The sequence below is a fragment of the Pelodiscus sinensis genome, chromosome 23 (assembly GCF_049634645.1).
Source record: "Pelodiscus sinensis isolate JC-2024 chromosome 23, ASM4963464v1, whole genome shotgun sequence".
NCBI classification, from domain to species: domain Eukaryota; kingdom Metazoa; phylum Chordata; order Testudines; family Trionychidae; genus Pelodiscus; species Pelodiscus sinensis.
Genome location: NC_134733.1, coordinates 21,550,544 through 21,566,602, shown reverse-complemented (window position 1 = coordinate 21,566,602; position 16,059 = coordinate 21,550,544). Strand labels below are relative to the sequence as shown.

The 16,059-nt window shown below is 47.5% G+C and overlaps 1 protein-coding gene across 4 annotated transcripts in view; it reads left to right on the top strand.

Annotated features, from left to right (window-relative positions):
• MEGF6 (multiple EGF like domains 6) overlaps nucleotides 1-16,059 on the top strand; it is a 278,469-nt gene that overhangs the window by 172,081 nt on the left and 90,329 nt on the right. For 2 of the 4 annotated variants that reach the window (XM_075906532.1, XM_075906531.1), the window contains exon 1: nucleotides 9,716-10,035. The exons of the other annotated variants lie outside the window; for them this stretch is intronic. In XM_075906532.1, the coding sequence (XP_075762647.1) occupies nucleotides 9,891-10,035 (145 nt within the window). In that variant the 5' untranslated portion in view covers nucleotides 9,716-9,890. Of the gene's footprint in view, nucleotides 1-9,715; nucleotides 10,036-16,059 lie in introns of those variants that run through there. 4 annotated transcript variants of the gene reach the window in all.

The window sequence follows — 16,059 nt, the reverse complement described above, 5'->3', positions numbered from 1 at the left end:
CCTTGAGTGAAAGGGGTGGTTGTTCCCTCTCGGTACCATGTATACCCTGGTAGGAGGAGGAGACTTTGCATGCTCCCCTGTCCCCAGGCCAATCGGGACCTGCGGGAGGGGGAGCGCTCAAAGTCATTCCCTGTTGAAAATGGCTGGTAGCTCCCTCTAGGCTCCGCATGTCCCTGGTAGCGGGAGGGAGCTGCCAGCTGCTTTGAACAGTGAATGACTTCACACACTCCTCTACCCATAGGTCTTGATTGGCCCGGGCGTGGCAGGGCGGGCCACAGGCTGGACAGAGCTGCTTGGCAGACCATATCTTGCCCACTCCTGGTCTAAAGCATCAGGCATTGGTGACTGTTGTAAAAAAGACACTTAGTCTGGAGAGAGCTCTGGTATTGAAAAGTGTCTATTCTCGCTCTCACAACCTGCTCACAAAGGCTCACAATCACTGTAACACAGCAGGGGCTGATAGTCACACATCTAGCAGCATGTGGAACAGATTAAGGAAGGATCCCAAATATGTCGTCTCCAAGGGAGCACGCTCTGTGTCACACCCACATGCCTGCAACCCCCATGAATGCAGGAGCGGCTCTACTCTGCACCTCTAAGCACAATGCCCAGTATTCTTTGAGTTCACATAGGCCTGACACATCGGTGACTTCCACGGTGGATTATTCCGTTGTCTCATGGACCTGCCTGCACAGAATTTGAGTCAGTTTCCCGTCTGATCCCTTTGTTTCCCTTCCTCTTAGTTATCACCCCTTGGGTGTTTCTGGATGTTTTGCATGTTTCTCTCTTCTCCTGCACTTGAAAAAGAATCCTCTGAACTGTAATTCATGCTTAAATTCAACACTTTACGCCTGAGTCTGAATAAAGAATCTAATTACCTTACCCATTACAAAGATAGCTTCCCCAATTATCACCTCTAATATCATTAGCTCGCAGACATTTACCTCCCCCCCCCCCCCCAGCCCCCTTCTGTTCTGAAATTTGATTTGTCCTTTTCATATGTGTTCACTTTTTCTTTAATTGTATCCTTTGGTATATAAGGTTGTGACAATTTTCTTCCACTATTTGATCTGAGGAAGTGGGTCTGGCCCACGAAAGCTCATCATCTAATAAACCATCTTGTTAGTCTTTAAAGTGCTGCATAGTCCTGTATTTTGTTACAGCTACACCAGACTAACACGGCTACATTGCTATCACTCTCCTTTCCTTCAGACTCTCCTCCCCGGTTCTACCCTTTAGTCTTCTCATTATTTCTGTAGCTTGTCCTTGGATACTGCAATGCTGCGTCTATGGGGATAACCTTCCCAGTCCCACGAACAGATTTTCTGTCAACAGTCACAGCTTCCTTGCCATTCGCATTTCCTTATTAGAGATTCACTAGAAAGGCCGCTGGGTTTTCAAAGGTTTTATTCATTTTTTTAGCTGGTACGTTTATTTATTTCATCACTTACCAGTACTGTGCACATCTGCCTTGTCTGTCCCTCAGAAAGGTCTTCACTCAGGGCTGGGACACAACACCTTCTTATTGGGAATCCTGCCTCTGACTCTGATCCCTTCCCAGGAAAGTCTATTAACCTCTATATCATAGAACCATAGAGCTGGAAGAGACCTCAGGAAGTCATCAAGTCCAGCCCTCTGCTCTAGGCAGGACCAATTCCAACTAAATCAACCCAGCCAGGGCTTTGTCAAGCCGAGACTTAAAAACCTCTAGGGATGGAGAGTCCACAACCTAGGTGACCCATTCCACTTGCCTCATTTCCCTTGTCTGTCCAATGGGACATTAAAGGCCCTCACATGGGTGTTGTGTGACGTGTTTAGAAAGCACTCTACAAGTGAAAAGTGCTATAGAAATGCTAAGTATTCCAATTAAACTTGTAGATGTATATTTATCTGTACACTGCATAAGGGGATAGAGATGTAGGCCCAAATCCACAAATGTATTTGAGCTCCTAGTAACTGCCATTGATTGCATACGGGGACAGGGTTAGGCCAGAGGACCATGGAAGAGTGCTAGAAGGAAAGTAGGTTAGCCCTAGATTAAGTAGGTCTCTGTTCCCTGGGTAAAGTGGCAGGAGCTGGCCTAGAACCAGCAGGAACTTTCCAGAATCAGTCTGGACAATCAGGCCAGTTAGAACACCTAGAGCCAATTAGGAGACTTCCAGAGCCACGGGAGTCAGGCTAATTAGAACACCTGGGGCCAATCAGGAACCAGTTGAGACAGATTTAAAAGGGCTCCTCTTCTGTTAGTTCAGGGGCAGACAAGGAGGAAGGAAGGAGCCAAAGTTCTGAGTGTAAGAGGTGTCTGGGTGAGAGCTGAGACCTGCAAGTCAGGCAGAGTGTGGGGGAGGAGCAGGATCGGCTGTTCGAGTATCAGAGGAAAGGTGCTGGGAGGGATTATTTAGAGAAGTGGCCCAGGGAAGTAATTGCCAGACTGGGAGTAGAACAAACCCCATCTGTGAGCTGCCTTAGAGTCCCTGGGCCGGAACCCAGAGTAGCGGACGAGCCCGGATTCCCAAGAAAGGGGCATTCTAACAACTTAGCCTGCTGTATCACATCAGCAATTTTAACTGACTGTTCTTTGTTCAGACTGTTCTTTAAAATAATACATTTTCTGGAAAAAAAAACATGTTTCTTCCAGTGAGTAACGGTTAGTGTTCTGGGTGTAGAACGTTCCTTTTAAATTCAGAATATGAACGACAAGCACGCAGTGTGGTACCATGAATGAACACCTCGTGGAGCTGAATGGGTCATCATGAAGGGTAAGGTAGCTGTTGGCATTGGCAACAGTCTACTCAGGCGACTAGGGACTAGTCACCTTCCTTTGGAAAGTATGTGATGATGGCACGAGGCTGTTGTTTTCCTCCTGCGCTGGACTCCTTCAGTGTTGCGTATTCATCCTGGAGTGCTATTCATTCCTGTCTAAACCACAGATTTCCATCTGGAATTTTCCTGTGACCAAATAATACCACTAATAGGACCTGCAATTCTCCTCCACTCAGATGAACACATGGTATGAAACACTGCAGAAAGCGAACTGTGTTTTATGAGCTGGCCTCTGGAAAATCCAATAAGCTATGCTTACCTCTCTATTTTTTTTTTTTTTTTTTAATTTAGGTGCTCTCCTCCCTAGCACAGGGATTGGGAATATTATTACTTTCTTAGGGTAACTGGTGTGGCTTGAGCAAGGGCCTTCATTTAGAAATATTTCATCAGATCAATACAAACCACTTTACTTTAGTGGTTGCTAGAGAAATATGCCTTAGCCACACTCTGCTCTATTGTTCTCACTTTGCATCGTAGGAGGCCCTAAAGCTTGGGAGATACTATAGTGTTCTCCCATAGCTTTCACTCCCTCAGCCTGTTGCGATAGGGCAAAGAACCGAAACATGCAATTCCCTCTCTCTCTCTCTTTTTACATTTCTACAGGCTTTGTCCCTAACCTTTTCATACCATGTTTTCAATTGCAGGGTTGGAGAGCATTTGATTGGGTGTCACTTGCAAGGGGAGAGAGCCATCAGTTGGCGAGCTAAGTATCGGTCGCACGGAAGTGGAAGAGTAGGCTTTTATGTCATTCCTAAGGAGGATAAGGCAATGACTCTGGTGGCAGGAGGCTTCACCACTTGTGCATCCCAGGGTGGGAGGGATCCTGGTTGGGAGTCAGAAGGGAGAAAGAGAGTTCTTCATGTCAGTGGTGGGTGGGGAATCTTCCTACGTCGTCACTAAAGACTACCACCCACACTGAGTTGGAGCTGTTTTCTGGGACCTGTTACCTTGTAACGTGGAGGGGTCGTAAGTTCTGCTGGGCAATAAGTGAGGGAGGTGTCAGCGTGCTTTGGGATTTTGCTGTTTTCTCTTTGGGAGTATGTCGTTTTGAAGCATAAATTGAAACCCGCTAATGTAAGGACTCTGAGCCACACGCTCCAGTCTACACCACAAAACAGACCAGTCGCCATTGACATTAACTGCCACCCTCAGTGTCCATGTGAGCAGAGACGTCAAGAGAGGAAACATGGTCTTATGGTTAGTTACCTTGCCTGCTACTCAGGAGATGAGGGCTCAATTTCTGGCTTCCCACGTAACTTTATGGCTGTCGCTTCATCACTTCCATCCCTGAGTTCCCTACTATAGGCTGCACCTCTCTAGTCCGGCACCCGCGGGACCTGACTGGTGCTGAACCAGACAATTTCCTGGACCATAGGAGGTCAATATTGTCTAGCAGCATCACCAACACTTCCCCTGCTTGCTGGGCTCTTAGACAACATTGAGGGGTAAATTAGAGCTAAATCACAGCACAGAACACTGAGAGCCAGGACGTAAACAAACTTTATGGGACCCTGTGAAACTTGGCCACATGCATGGTAAGTGGGCATCTGGCTGCTAAAATCATGCCGGACCATGGATGTTGCCGGACCAGAGAGTGCTGGACTAGAGAGGTTCAACTTGTAGTAACAATCCCTACCCCAGGGAGAGGATAAATTATGCTGAGGTGCCTTGGAAAAACCCATACATGAATGAAAAGATGGAATGGGTCATGGAATCCGAACTCTTCTATCACCACCTGTTTCTCCAGGTGTGTGTCAAGGCACGACAGGGTGGGGAGGGTTGGAAGCCGGCTCAGTGGCTGTCTGTGTTGTTCCTATTCCACAGTTAAATAGTGGCACCTTTCACCAGTGGGAGATTGATTGAAAACTGATAATAGGCTAGTAATATTCCGTTTTTCCACAGATGCTGGGTGTGTTAAGGCAGTTAAGGGTCACATAAGGACCAGCACTCAGATGTACAACTTCCAGTGGCCTATCAGAGGACCCTGTAAAGCTCTAAGGAATTGTTTTAATGTTAAAGTTGTGCTGTAGCCCTTTTCATGAACAAAATGAGAAAGACAGTCAGACGGGTTTTTGCTTGGACTGTCATGGTTGGCTCTGGTGCCTGTGTGTGTCGTTTGTGGGCTTCTGTTAGCATTGCGTATGGACAGCAGACAGATGAAATGCATAATGAAACAATGCAAGCCCTTTCTCTTTTTAATGTGCATAGGATGTTTGTTGAGCCTGCGATGGTCTTTTTCTTCATTATCCTTATTCAGAAGCGACCAGTGCAAACATTTAAGGTTCGTCTACACTACAGGTTCGTCTACTGTCGGCAGAGGCATGTAGATTTGTTTGTGCAGCAAAGGCAAATGAAGCCGCGATTTAAATGATCGCGGCTTCATTTACATTTACATGGCTGCCGCGCTGAGCCGACAAACAGCTGATCAGCTGTTTGTCGGCTCGCCGCTAGTCTGGACGTTCCCCCTGTTGACATCAAAGCCCTTTGTTGGCAGCCCCGGTAAACCTCATTCCACGAGGAATAACGGGGCTGCCGACAAAGGGCTTTGATGTCAGCAGGGGAGCGTCCAGACTAGCGGCGAGCCGACAAACAGCTGATCAGCTGTTTGTCAGCTCAGCGCGGCAGTCATGTAAATGTAAACGAAGCCGCGATCATTTAAATCGCGGCTTCATTTGCCTTTGCTGATCTGTCTAATCTACATGCCTCTGCCGACAGAGGCATGTAGTCTAGACACAGCCTTAGGGAAAATGGGTTTGTTTGCTGTAAAGTAAAAAATCCAGAAAGAGATTAGCACCGACTCCTAGACTTCCAGAAGGGAATTGCAAGTATTATTCATGTTTTTGAGCATTCCCGGAGAGATTATATTTGTATTGTTTCATTAGTAAGGCTGGGAACTATATGGGAACAGTTTGCAAGTTTTTCATCCTTCAGCATCTTGATTCCAAAGACAGGTTTGTGCAGAGCTAACCCGTGTTTGATTGTTTTCAACAGTACCCAGTGTTCTCTCTCATATATACACACACACATTTCCACATAAGAATCGTGGCGCTCATAATGCACACAGCCACATGTGCACAACACATGCTGCTCATAGCACACAGGCTGGTAGACATCCCCTCTGACACAGCACATACACACAGGCTCCACCACACACATGCCCATACAAGCATTTGTGTTCACACACACGTACATGTGTGTCAGTCGAAGGCAAGGCTGTTAATCCATGCCTGCCGACAGCCCCTTCCAAGAACTTCCCTCAGAGGCCTTTTGCACCTAGAGGAATTATAAATGGTGCCTTGTGGTATGGGGCTCTGTAGACAGAGTAGGGGAGGGATAGCTCAGTGGTTTGAGCATTGGCCTGCTAAGAACCCAGGGTTGTGAGTTCAATCCTTGCAGAGGCTATTTGGGGCAAAAAATTTTCAGGGATGGTGCTTGGTCCTGCTGTGAAGGCAGGGGACTGGACTCAATGACCTTTCAAGGTCTGTTCTAGGAGATAGGCAATCTCCATTAATTTAATATGTCAGCGTTTCTTCAAACAAGCCCCTCTGTGCTTTCTTCTCTTTTGCCTGGGAGGAGCTACCTGTAACTACCCTCAGGGTACGTCTAGACTACCGCGTTTTGTCGACGGAAGTTTTGTCGACAGTATCTGTCGACAAAACTTCTGTCGACAAAGAGCGTCCAGACACATTGAGTTCTGTCAACAAAGCAAGCTGCTTTGTCGACAGAACCCCGTAGTCTGGACGCAACCCTACAGGCAATAACACCTTCTGTTGACAGAACTCTGTCGACAGAAGGTGTTATGTCTTGTAAAATGAGGTATACCAGCATCGACAAAACTGCTGAGTTCTGTCGACGTTATGTCTACAGAACTCAGCAGTAGTGTAGACGCTGGTATAGTTTTGTCGACAAAAGTCCACTTTTGTTGACAAAACTCAGTAGTCTAGACACACCCTCAGAGTTACCAGATGATCCTTCTTCAAATCGCTTCTTAAAACACGGACCGCGTATTGAAAACATAACTACGTGAACTCCTCTCTGGAGATATTTAAGAACAGGTTAGATAGACATCTGTCAGGGATGGTGTAGACAGAGCTTGGTCCTGCCTCGAGGGCGGGGGGGCTGGACTCGATGACCTCTCGAGGTCCCTTCCAGTCCTATGATTCTATGACTAGTCTCTGTAATGTCCTGTTCAGGGTAATGCCAGAGCATAAACTAGTAAAGCCAAAACTAATGTTTGCCAGTTGTGTAGCTGTCCTGCAACAGGTTGTGTCACCCTTGGGTACAACACAGATAGTGTCACTTTTGGCTTCCTAACTCCCCCAACCACTTGCCTCATCCTATGGAGGAACAGCCTCTAGAACAGTGATGGGCCACCGAGGCTAGTGAGTGGCTCACAAGAGTGGCCTCCTTCATCTCAGGGGGCCACATGATTGTCATACCGAGTTGGTCTCCCGGGTTAGGGCAGTTTTGCTCACTATGCTTGTGTACCTAGAATTTGCGGGGGGTGCTGGTTGAACTGGAGCAGCACTGTGATTAGATGCAGAGGGAGTGCCTGGCTGTCACAGTCAGTGTGGGGTGCAATCAGCCCGCACCTCACTTCACATCCTCTTGCTTTACATGTGTATCACTTAGTAAAACTGGGGGGGGGGACGACCCTACGCACATGGAAACCAGCAGAATCTGGCAACCCTGTGAATGGGCAGTGGGAAACAGAACGTGTTGTGGGCCACATATAGAACCCTGATGGGCCGCATACAGTTCAGGCTGCCCACCGCTGCTCTTGACATGAGTAAAATCTGTGCTACTGATTGAATTCCTGGCCTCTCCACTCGGACAAGAGCACCAAATAGGTTGTGCCATGACCTAGAGGTGCTTAGATGCTGCTCTGAACCACTAGTTCATTTCATACTGATCACACAGTAGTCAGATAGTAATTTTTGGTTGCTAGAGACTTGTATTAGTGCCAGAGACCTAGAAGAGAAAGTCTGTGTCTGACAGATTTTGAGAATGGCAGACACAATTGACCATTTGTGTGCACAAGCTACGTGTGCAAATACGGTACAAATGCCATTACAGGCGACTACTTGAATGAACTGACCCATTGCATGAGCATTTACATGCACAATTACATGTTTGCCCACAAAAGTGACGTGCACCAGAATACACAGAATTGCGTTAGCCAGACTCTGTCAGGCTCAGAATCTTAATTCTGTGAGCCATCAAAATACTTTTCAAAGTTCATTTTATGCAGAGCTTCATTTGTAACATTATCCAGCCCTGAGCAGTGTATAATTATGTTTCTTCCTCACCTAGGCTGGGCTCTACGGTTTTTTTATTTTCCATTTGAAAATTAGGAAGTATGTTCCTGTGCTTCAGTCAGGAACAGATCTGGCCAAATATCTGTAAGGAATTGCTATTTAATTCATTAATTGTTACCTCTCTGGGAATGTCTGCAAACAGATTGTGTTTTTCTTTTCAAATATGTTCCTTGTTTCAAATGTATTTGCTGAATGCTTGCCTCACATAATGAGGTTTGTAACTTGTTTGCAAGCAGTCTGTTTAAAAAGCAACATGACCCAAAATGTTTTGATTAGACACTTACTATGTTTCTGGTTCCTCACTGGATGTGTTGCATTTCTTAGCAGCAATTTCCTGGTGAAATATTCATGACCACAAATTCAGAATTCATTTCCTGTGAATGTTCTGCAATGTGCATTTTCCTTCCCTGAACATTCCTGCCAGGAGTCAGCAAACATAAAGAAGCAAAGACAATCAAAGCAACTTGGTTATTATTTTTGAACACTTCTAGAAGAATATTTTTTGTATTATTCACACAGTTCTAGCCACACACCTATTCAGAAAAGTCCTAATAATATATGAAGATTATCTGCAGGATCTGTACCTATAAATAATGACACCGAATGTTGCAGGTGGGTTCCAAAATACCTGCCTTTGTCGTAAAGATACATGATGTCAACTGAGGTGCTTCTAATGCCAGTTTCTAGAACTGGATGCTGGAGGAAAGAAATTGGGGGTGAAGTCTCCTCGTCTCTGGAATTCAGTCTCCCCGTTTCCTGCCAAGAACAGAGGTCAATGCAATGGGCAGGCCTCCTGGTTTGGGCCAGCATTTGCTTGAATTTGGGGTCGGACTGTGGAGGTCGTGCTGGTTGATAGGGGGGCAGCTGTTAACTAGTCTGGTTGATGTATCATGTTCATATGCACGGTGCTGTAAAGCCACAGCAGTGGGGACATAATTCTCTGCTAATTGATGGCTTATTGTAGGCATCCTCACAAACTCATATTTTGGTTTGTCAGGGTTTTTGCTCCTAGAAGAGCAACCTCTCTTCGTGTTCCACAGCGTGTGAGCGTCTTGGCATATTTACAGTCACTACTAGTGTCTAGGCAGGGCTTTCCAAAATGTGGTGTTGATTTATCCCCCCCACACACACACATTTCCCCCCCCCCCCCAACTCTCCTATTTTCTTTTTTTGCTAACTTAGCCAATTATAGAACTCAAGCTTGGCCCAAACCCAGCTCCCCAAGCATGCTCCAGAGCTGCCTGCCAGGAATGTTTTGGTTTCGTTCAGTGTGTGTGGGGGGGGGGGGGGGGGAGGGAGAGGGAGGTTGGGAGGAATGTGATGTCACGCACAGATCCTGGCTCCTGACAGAAGGAAAAGCAGAGCGGGGCGGGAGGGGAGAGTGAATGAATGCGAGGGTGGAGACTCTTCTGAGGGGTTTGCCCTTTACCTGCAGGGGGCGGGTCGAAAGCTGAGACCGTTCAAGGGAAGGGGTGTGGGAGGGTTTCGAAGAAAGCTTGGCCCCACATGCCACACGTTGTTAGGCAGCAGTCGCTGTTATTACAACGGCACATTGTGCATCTGTGAGTCTTTGCAGGGCAGCTTGGCTCGGTGTGCGGCTTGCCCTGAGGGTGACAGACACGCTCTGGGGTGGTTTTACTTGAACCGAAGCGCTTACTCCCCAGTGGGTAGCGCGACATCGTTGTCTCTGTAGTTGGCTCTGGAATCCTGTTTTTTGGCTTTTTAAAAAATTCTTGTTGGCTTTTCCCCATGGGAGGGGAGCAGAGGGTTTTTTGGATGGTGCTCTGGTGCGGTGGCCTTTTTGGTGCCGCTGGCGTTAACTTCCACTATCTCTGGAGGAGCTGTTACCCCTGTTATGTGGGGCATGCGGGCTATGGAGTTGAGTTGAGGCCAGGTAGGTCTCCCTGCTATATTCACAGTTACAGGGATGCTCTTGAAACACGCGCTCTTGAACAATGAGCCTGTAAGAGGGGAAAATGTTTTTTTTTTCTTTATTAATAGCTTGGAGGCAGGAAACTGCCATATAAGTAGTCACTCCCATCCTGACAACTACTGAAATCGCATACCAGAGATCAGATTGCACATCCGATGACATTTTGGTGTAATTTTGTAGCTTTATAGATCTATTCCTGCTTGACTGGATGTATTATTCTGAAAAGTCATTCTTGGCAGAGAGGGTTACTTTATGGAATTGCTTTTACTTCAGTTGCTATGAAGCTGTGTAGCTGCTGTGCAGCAAGCATATAAAAAAATTAGTATTATGTCATAGGTTGTGCAGGTCTGAGTTGGGTAAACGCCAAAGGGGTACCACTCCGTAGTGCTGGGCAGCAAATGCAAGGGTAGAATGCTGCTTTCTGACTGACAGAATGGGTTGTGTGGACCAGTGCATGGTGGGACCCGATGCAGTTGTGTGGTGTTGTGTTGTCCTAGTGTCATTGCCTGTAATAGGAAATGCTGTTAGCGTGTTCATTATTCTAGCAGTAATTAAAGACAAGAAGTAAGTAGGAGAGATGCTGTTTTCACACAAGTGAGTGCTGAGGGGACAGCCACCGCCTGGAAAGCACAGCCGATTTCATCACGGCATGGGACATCAGTGCCTTTGTTAAAAACAGTGATAGAAATGTAGCCGTGGTAGTCTGGTGTAGCTGGAACAAAAAACAGGACTATGTAGCACTTTAAAGACTAACAAGATGGTTTATTAGATGATGAGCTTTCGTGGGCCAGACCCACTTCCTCAGATCAAATAGTGGAAGAAAATTGTCACAACCATATATACCAAAGGATACAATTAAAAAAAACGAACACATATGAAAAGGACAAATCACATTTCAGAACAGAAGGGGGCGGGGGGGGGGGAAGGTAAATGTCTGTAAATGTCATTTACCTTCCCTCCATCCCCCTTCTGTTCTGAAATGTGATTTGTCCTTTTCATATGTGTTCGTTTTTTTTAATTGTATCCTTTGGTATATATGGTGGTGACAATTTTCTTCCACTATTTGATCTGAGGAAGTGGGTCTGGCCCACAAAAGCTCATCACCTAATAAACCATCTTGTTAGTCTTCAAAGTGCTACATAGTCCTTTTTGTTTGTTAAAAACAAAATTCCCAGCTGCTTTGCCTGGAGCCTGCTGCTGGGTGGCGATTTCCTGGCAAAGCCAAGCAGTTGCATTGATAGAGTCACACTACCGCTTGTCAGGTCGCAGAGGGGGGACCGTGTTAGTCTGTGTCTGCAAGCAGAATGAGGAGTCCGGGAACACCTTAACGAGTAACAGGTTGATCGGGGCACAGGTCTCCTCATTGTGACATCATCTCGTGTGGTTATAAAAATTAAGAACATTCTGCTGCTGTCGTGTAATATGTTGTCCCCTGCTCTACTGATCTGAGTTCTGCAAGTGCTAAAAATAGTAGTGGGTAGGGATGGTGTCTTCAGCCTGTGTCAGAAGCTGGGAATGGCCGACAGAGCTGGGATTGTTTGATGATTCCCTGGTCTGTTCACTCCCTCTGGGGGCACCTGGTATTGGAGACTGTTGGAGGACAGGACACCGGGCTAGATGGACCTTTGGTCTGACCCAGTGTGGCCGCTCTTGTGTTCTTATAACAGCTGCACCCCAAAGCAAATCATTAGCCCCCCATCATTTCCATCTCCTGGATTAGCAAAGAACAGAGGACCAAATTCTGCCCTGATATCCGTGCCAGTGAGAGGTGCGCATTCCGGCACCAGGTCTGGATTCGACTAGTCGCTTGACTGAGATACTTAAGAAATGATTGTGTCCTTCAGAAATTCTCCACTGGATGCTAATCCGAAACAGCCTCTTGCCTATTGGTTTATGTGTGCTGGTTTTAATTGTGCATGATTGGGGAGCAGTGAGAGAACGTGTGTCCTGTTTCAGGGTGACTGGATTTATGTGGGGATTTTTGTGCGCATGCCCACACATGTGTGTCTCTGGCAGCTTGTTTAGCAGATGTGCTGGGCGATAAAGGTTGAGACTGTCTGAAAATTCAGGAAATGACGGAGACTATGTGGAGTCCAGGGTCCACCAAAAGCTTGAAACAACTGACATATGTGAATCATATAATTAGCAAAGAATGCAGTTAGTCAGCATGAGGGAAAACTGATGAATAATGACCACAAGCTGCTGTTTGTGGAGGTGATAATAGTCTTGGGGGGGAGGGGCAATCATTTAGGATGGGTGTGAGCACTACTCTTGCAGCTCCCATTGGCTGGTTTCGAGCCAATGGGAGCTGCAATGATTGAGTTGGTGGCTGGGATGGTATATGGAGACCAGCTTCTCCCCATGGAGCAAGCCCCACTGAAATGGCATGTGGGGCCGCAGCAGGCAGGGAGCGCCTGCTGGGTGGAGGCAGGCTGGATCCAAATATTTAGTGGGCTGGCTGGCCCATGGGCCATATTTCACTTGCTCCTGTACTAGTGTGCTTGCTACATGTCACACACCTTTGGCAAGGGTGTGTGTTAATCTTTCTATTTATAGACCAGTGCTTTGTTTTCAAATTCATCTCGTGTGGACTGTCTCCGTCCCACTCCTGGTTAGTGGCTTCCACAGGTTCAGACTCTCCCTTAGGATATATGCGCTGCACCTGAGGGCAGGCTTCACATCCCAATCTAAGGTTCCAGCAAAAGGAGGATTCACAGAAAGCTTAAAATCTAATGCAAAATTAGCTCACCTGCTTCTTTTTTTTTTATGATATTGCTCACCTGCTTTCTATGCCACTTAAACCAGTTTCACACCCATGTAGCCCTCTGGGGGCATGTCTACACTAGGACACTATTTAAAAAATAACTAAATTGGACTTAATCACGCCTCATTTTGCAAAATTGAACTAGTGTGTCCCCACTATGGCCTTGAAATGAGTCCATGGCTGGCTCTGTTCTTGTGGATGCACTACCTCGGACTCAGAGCCCCAGGAAACACTGGGGAGTAACTGGTTCGAATCACTCTGGGGAGTCGTTATTTCGAACTAGCAGCCCTGGAACATCCACACTGCCTCTCTTTCGAAATAACTATTTTAAAATTAGCATTATTCCCTGAGGAAAGTAAGGGTACGTCTAGACTACAGGCTTTTGTCCACAGAAGTTTTGTTGACAGATACTGCCGACAAAGCTTCTGTTGACAAAGAGAGTCTAGACTATCTCCAGTTCTGTCGACAAAGCAAGACGCTTTGTCGACATGACAGTGTAGACGCAAAGGACAGTGCAGATGCAATAATGCCTTCTGTCGACAGAACTCTATCAACAAAAGGCGTTATTCCTCGTAGAATGAGGATTACAGCCATTGACAAAACTGCTGAGTCCTGTCAACGTTCTGTCGACAGAACTCAGCAGCAGTGTAGACGCAAGTATAGTTTTGTCGACAAAAATCCACTTTTGTCAACAAAACCCTGTAGTCTAGACACTCCTCAAGAGTACAGACGTTGTAATAAACGGCCTGTTATTTTGAAATAACAGGTTTGGTAATGCAGACGCTCTGCTTCTTAATTTGACCCAAGCGAGGTTATTTTGAAATGAAGTCCTAGTGTAGACCAGGGCTGGGTGTGGAGCCTCCCTGATTTACATCAGTGTCAGATGTGAACCGGGCCCGCTGTCTCTGAGAGTCCTCCATAACTGAGCTGCTGCTGGAGGGAGCCCCGAGCCGCAGAGGCCGGATCCAGGCAAGCCGGGGGCTGCATCATGAAGGTAGTTCAGAGCTGGCAGTCACAATACCAGGCTGCTGTCATGCTCTGTCCCATTGGCTACTGTTTCCCAGGTGAAAAAGTCCCCAGCTGCAGAAAAAACTTTGTTCACATAACACTGAAAACGGTGCCATCGACGTAGCCTTAAATCCCTCTTGTGCAGTTCTCTTCCTGCTGTCTTCCAGGCCAAGAGTGGGCCTGAGAGCCAGACGTACTCGCTTGTAGGGCCAAATATCTCAGGTAAGCCAAATATTCCTTTCAGTGACTTATTGGCCAGTTGCACCATGGAGGTTCCAAGAGATAGGTCTCAGGATGTTGCGAGTTTCATGCTGTGAGATGTGTGGATACTAAATCACTCAGGGATAGTGCAGATTTTGTTGGCGGGGGTGAGGCTTTTTTGGCCCAAGAGATGACCATGGGTGTGGAAAACGAACTTGATTTCGGAATTATAATCCTCCTGGATGCATTGGTCATGCCAATAGCTCTCAACAAGGGGTTTAGCACCCCCGAGCAGGTTTTAGGGGTCCGTCAAGGAGAGCCAGCATCAGAGTCATGTGGGGTGAAGTCTGGGGCTCTGAGGCCTGCTACCCGGGGCTGAAGCCAAGGCTGTAGCAACTTAGTTTCATGGGGGCCCCGGATGTGCGTGGGCCCAAGCAGATGCTATGTTTGCTACCCCCTAACACTGGCCCTGGCTTTTAAATGCAGAACATCAGTTTTAGTGACACAGGTGGGCCAGAGAGGTTTTACAACACGCTGGAGGGGCCTCAGAAAGAAAAAGGCTGAGAAGCCCAGGGTGAAAGCCATCTGGTGCTTTCTTCCTACAAGAGCACAGGGTATGTCTACAATACAAAGTTAATTCGAACTAACGGACGTTAGTTCGAATTAACTTTGATAGGCGCTACACTAGCGCTCCGCTAGTTTGAACTTAATTCGAACTAGTGGAGTGCTTAGTTCGAACTAGGTAAACCTCATTCTACGAGGACTAAGCCTAGTTTGAACTTACTAGTTCGAATTAAGGGGTGTGTAGCCACTTAATTCGAACTAGTGGGAGGCTAGCCCTCCCCAGCTTTCCCTGGTGGCCACTCTGGCCAACACCAGGGAAACTCTATTGCCTCCCTCCCAGCCCCGGACGCCTTAAAGGGGCACGGGCTGGCTACAATGCCCGTGCCAGGTGCAAGCCTGCCAGCACCCAGCCAGCAGACCCTGCATCTGGCACGGCTCGAGCCAGCCACCCGATGCCCCCCAGCCCTCCCCCTGTTCCCGGGACCAGGCTGGTGGCTCCCGGGAGCTTGCCCGGGACCGCAAGAGGCGGGCACCTGCCTGGTCTAGTGCGGACATCATGGACCTCGTCCACGACCTCCGCACTAGGCACAGGAAAGTGGCCGTCTAGGGCAGGAGAGCTGCCAGACTGGCCACCCAGGAGCAGGTGTGCATGAAAATCAAGGTGGTCCACTGAGACCCTCGACCCTGAGCCCTGAGCTTACAATGGCCGTACTGGGTCAGACCAAAGGTCCATCTAGCCCAGTAGCCTGTCTGCCGACAGCGGCCAACCCTAGGGACCCTGGAAGGGATGGACCGAAGACAGTGACCAAGCCATTTGTCTCGTGCCATCCCTCTCCAGCCTTCCACAAACTTTGGGCAGGGACACCACTCCTACCCCCTGGCTAATACCACTCCATGGACCCAACCTCCATCACTTGATCTCACTTCTCTTTAAACTCTGTTCTAGTTGTAGCCTTCACAGCCTCCTGCAGCAAGGAATTCCACAGGTTGACTCTTTGCTTTGTGAAGAACAACTTTCTGTTACTAGTTTGAAGCCTGCTACCCATTCCTTTCCTTTGGTGTCCTCTAGTCCTTCTTTATGGGAACTAATGAAGAACTTTTCTTGATGCACCCTCTCCACCCCACTCGTGCTTTTATAGACCTCTATCCTATCCCCACCCAGTCTCCTCTTTTCTAAACTGAAAAGTCCCAGTCTCTTTAGCCTCTCTTCATATGGGACCTGTTCTAAACCTCTGATCATTTTAGTTGCCCTCCCCTCTCCCACCCTCTCTCTTCCCCTCTCCCACCTCCTTTTCCCAGTCTCCCCGAGCTTTGTTCAATAAAGAGAGATTCTATTTTTGAACACACATTTTCTTTATTTTGTACATCAGGAAGGGGGGCTAGGGAAGGGTAAGTGGAAGGAGGTGAGGGAGGAATGGGGTACGAGCCCCTGATGGGGAGGACTGGGC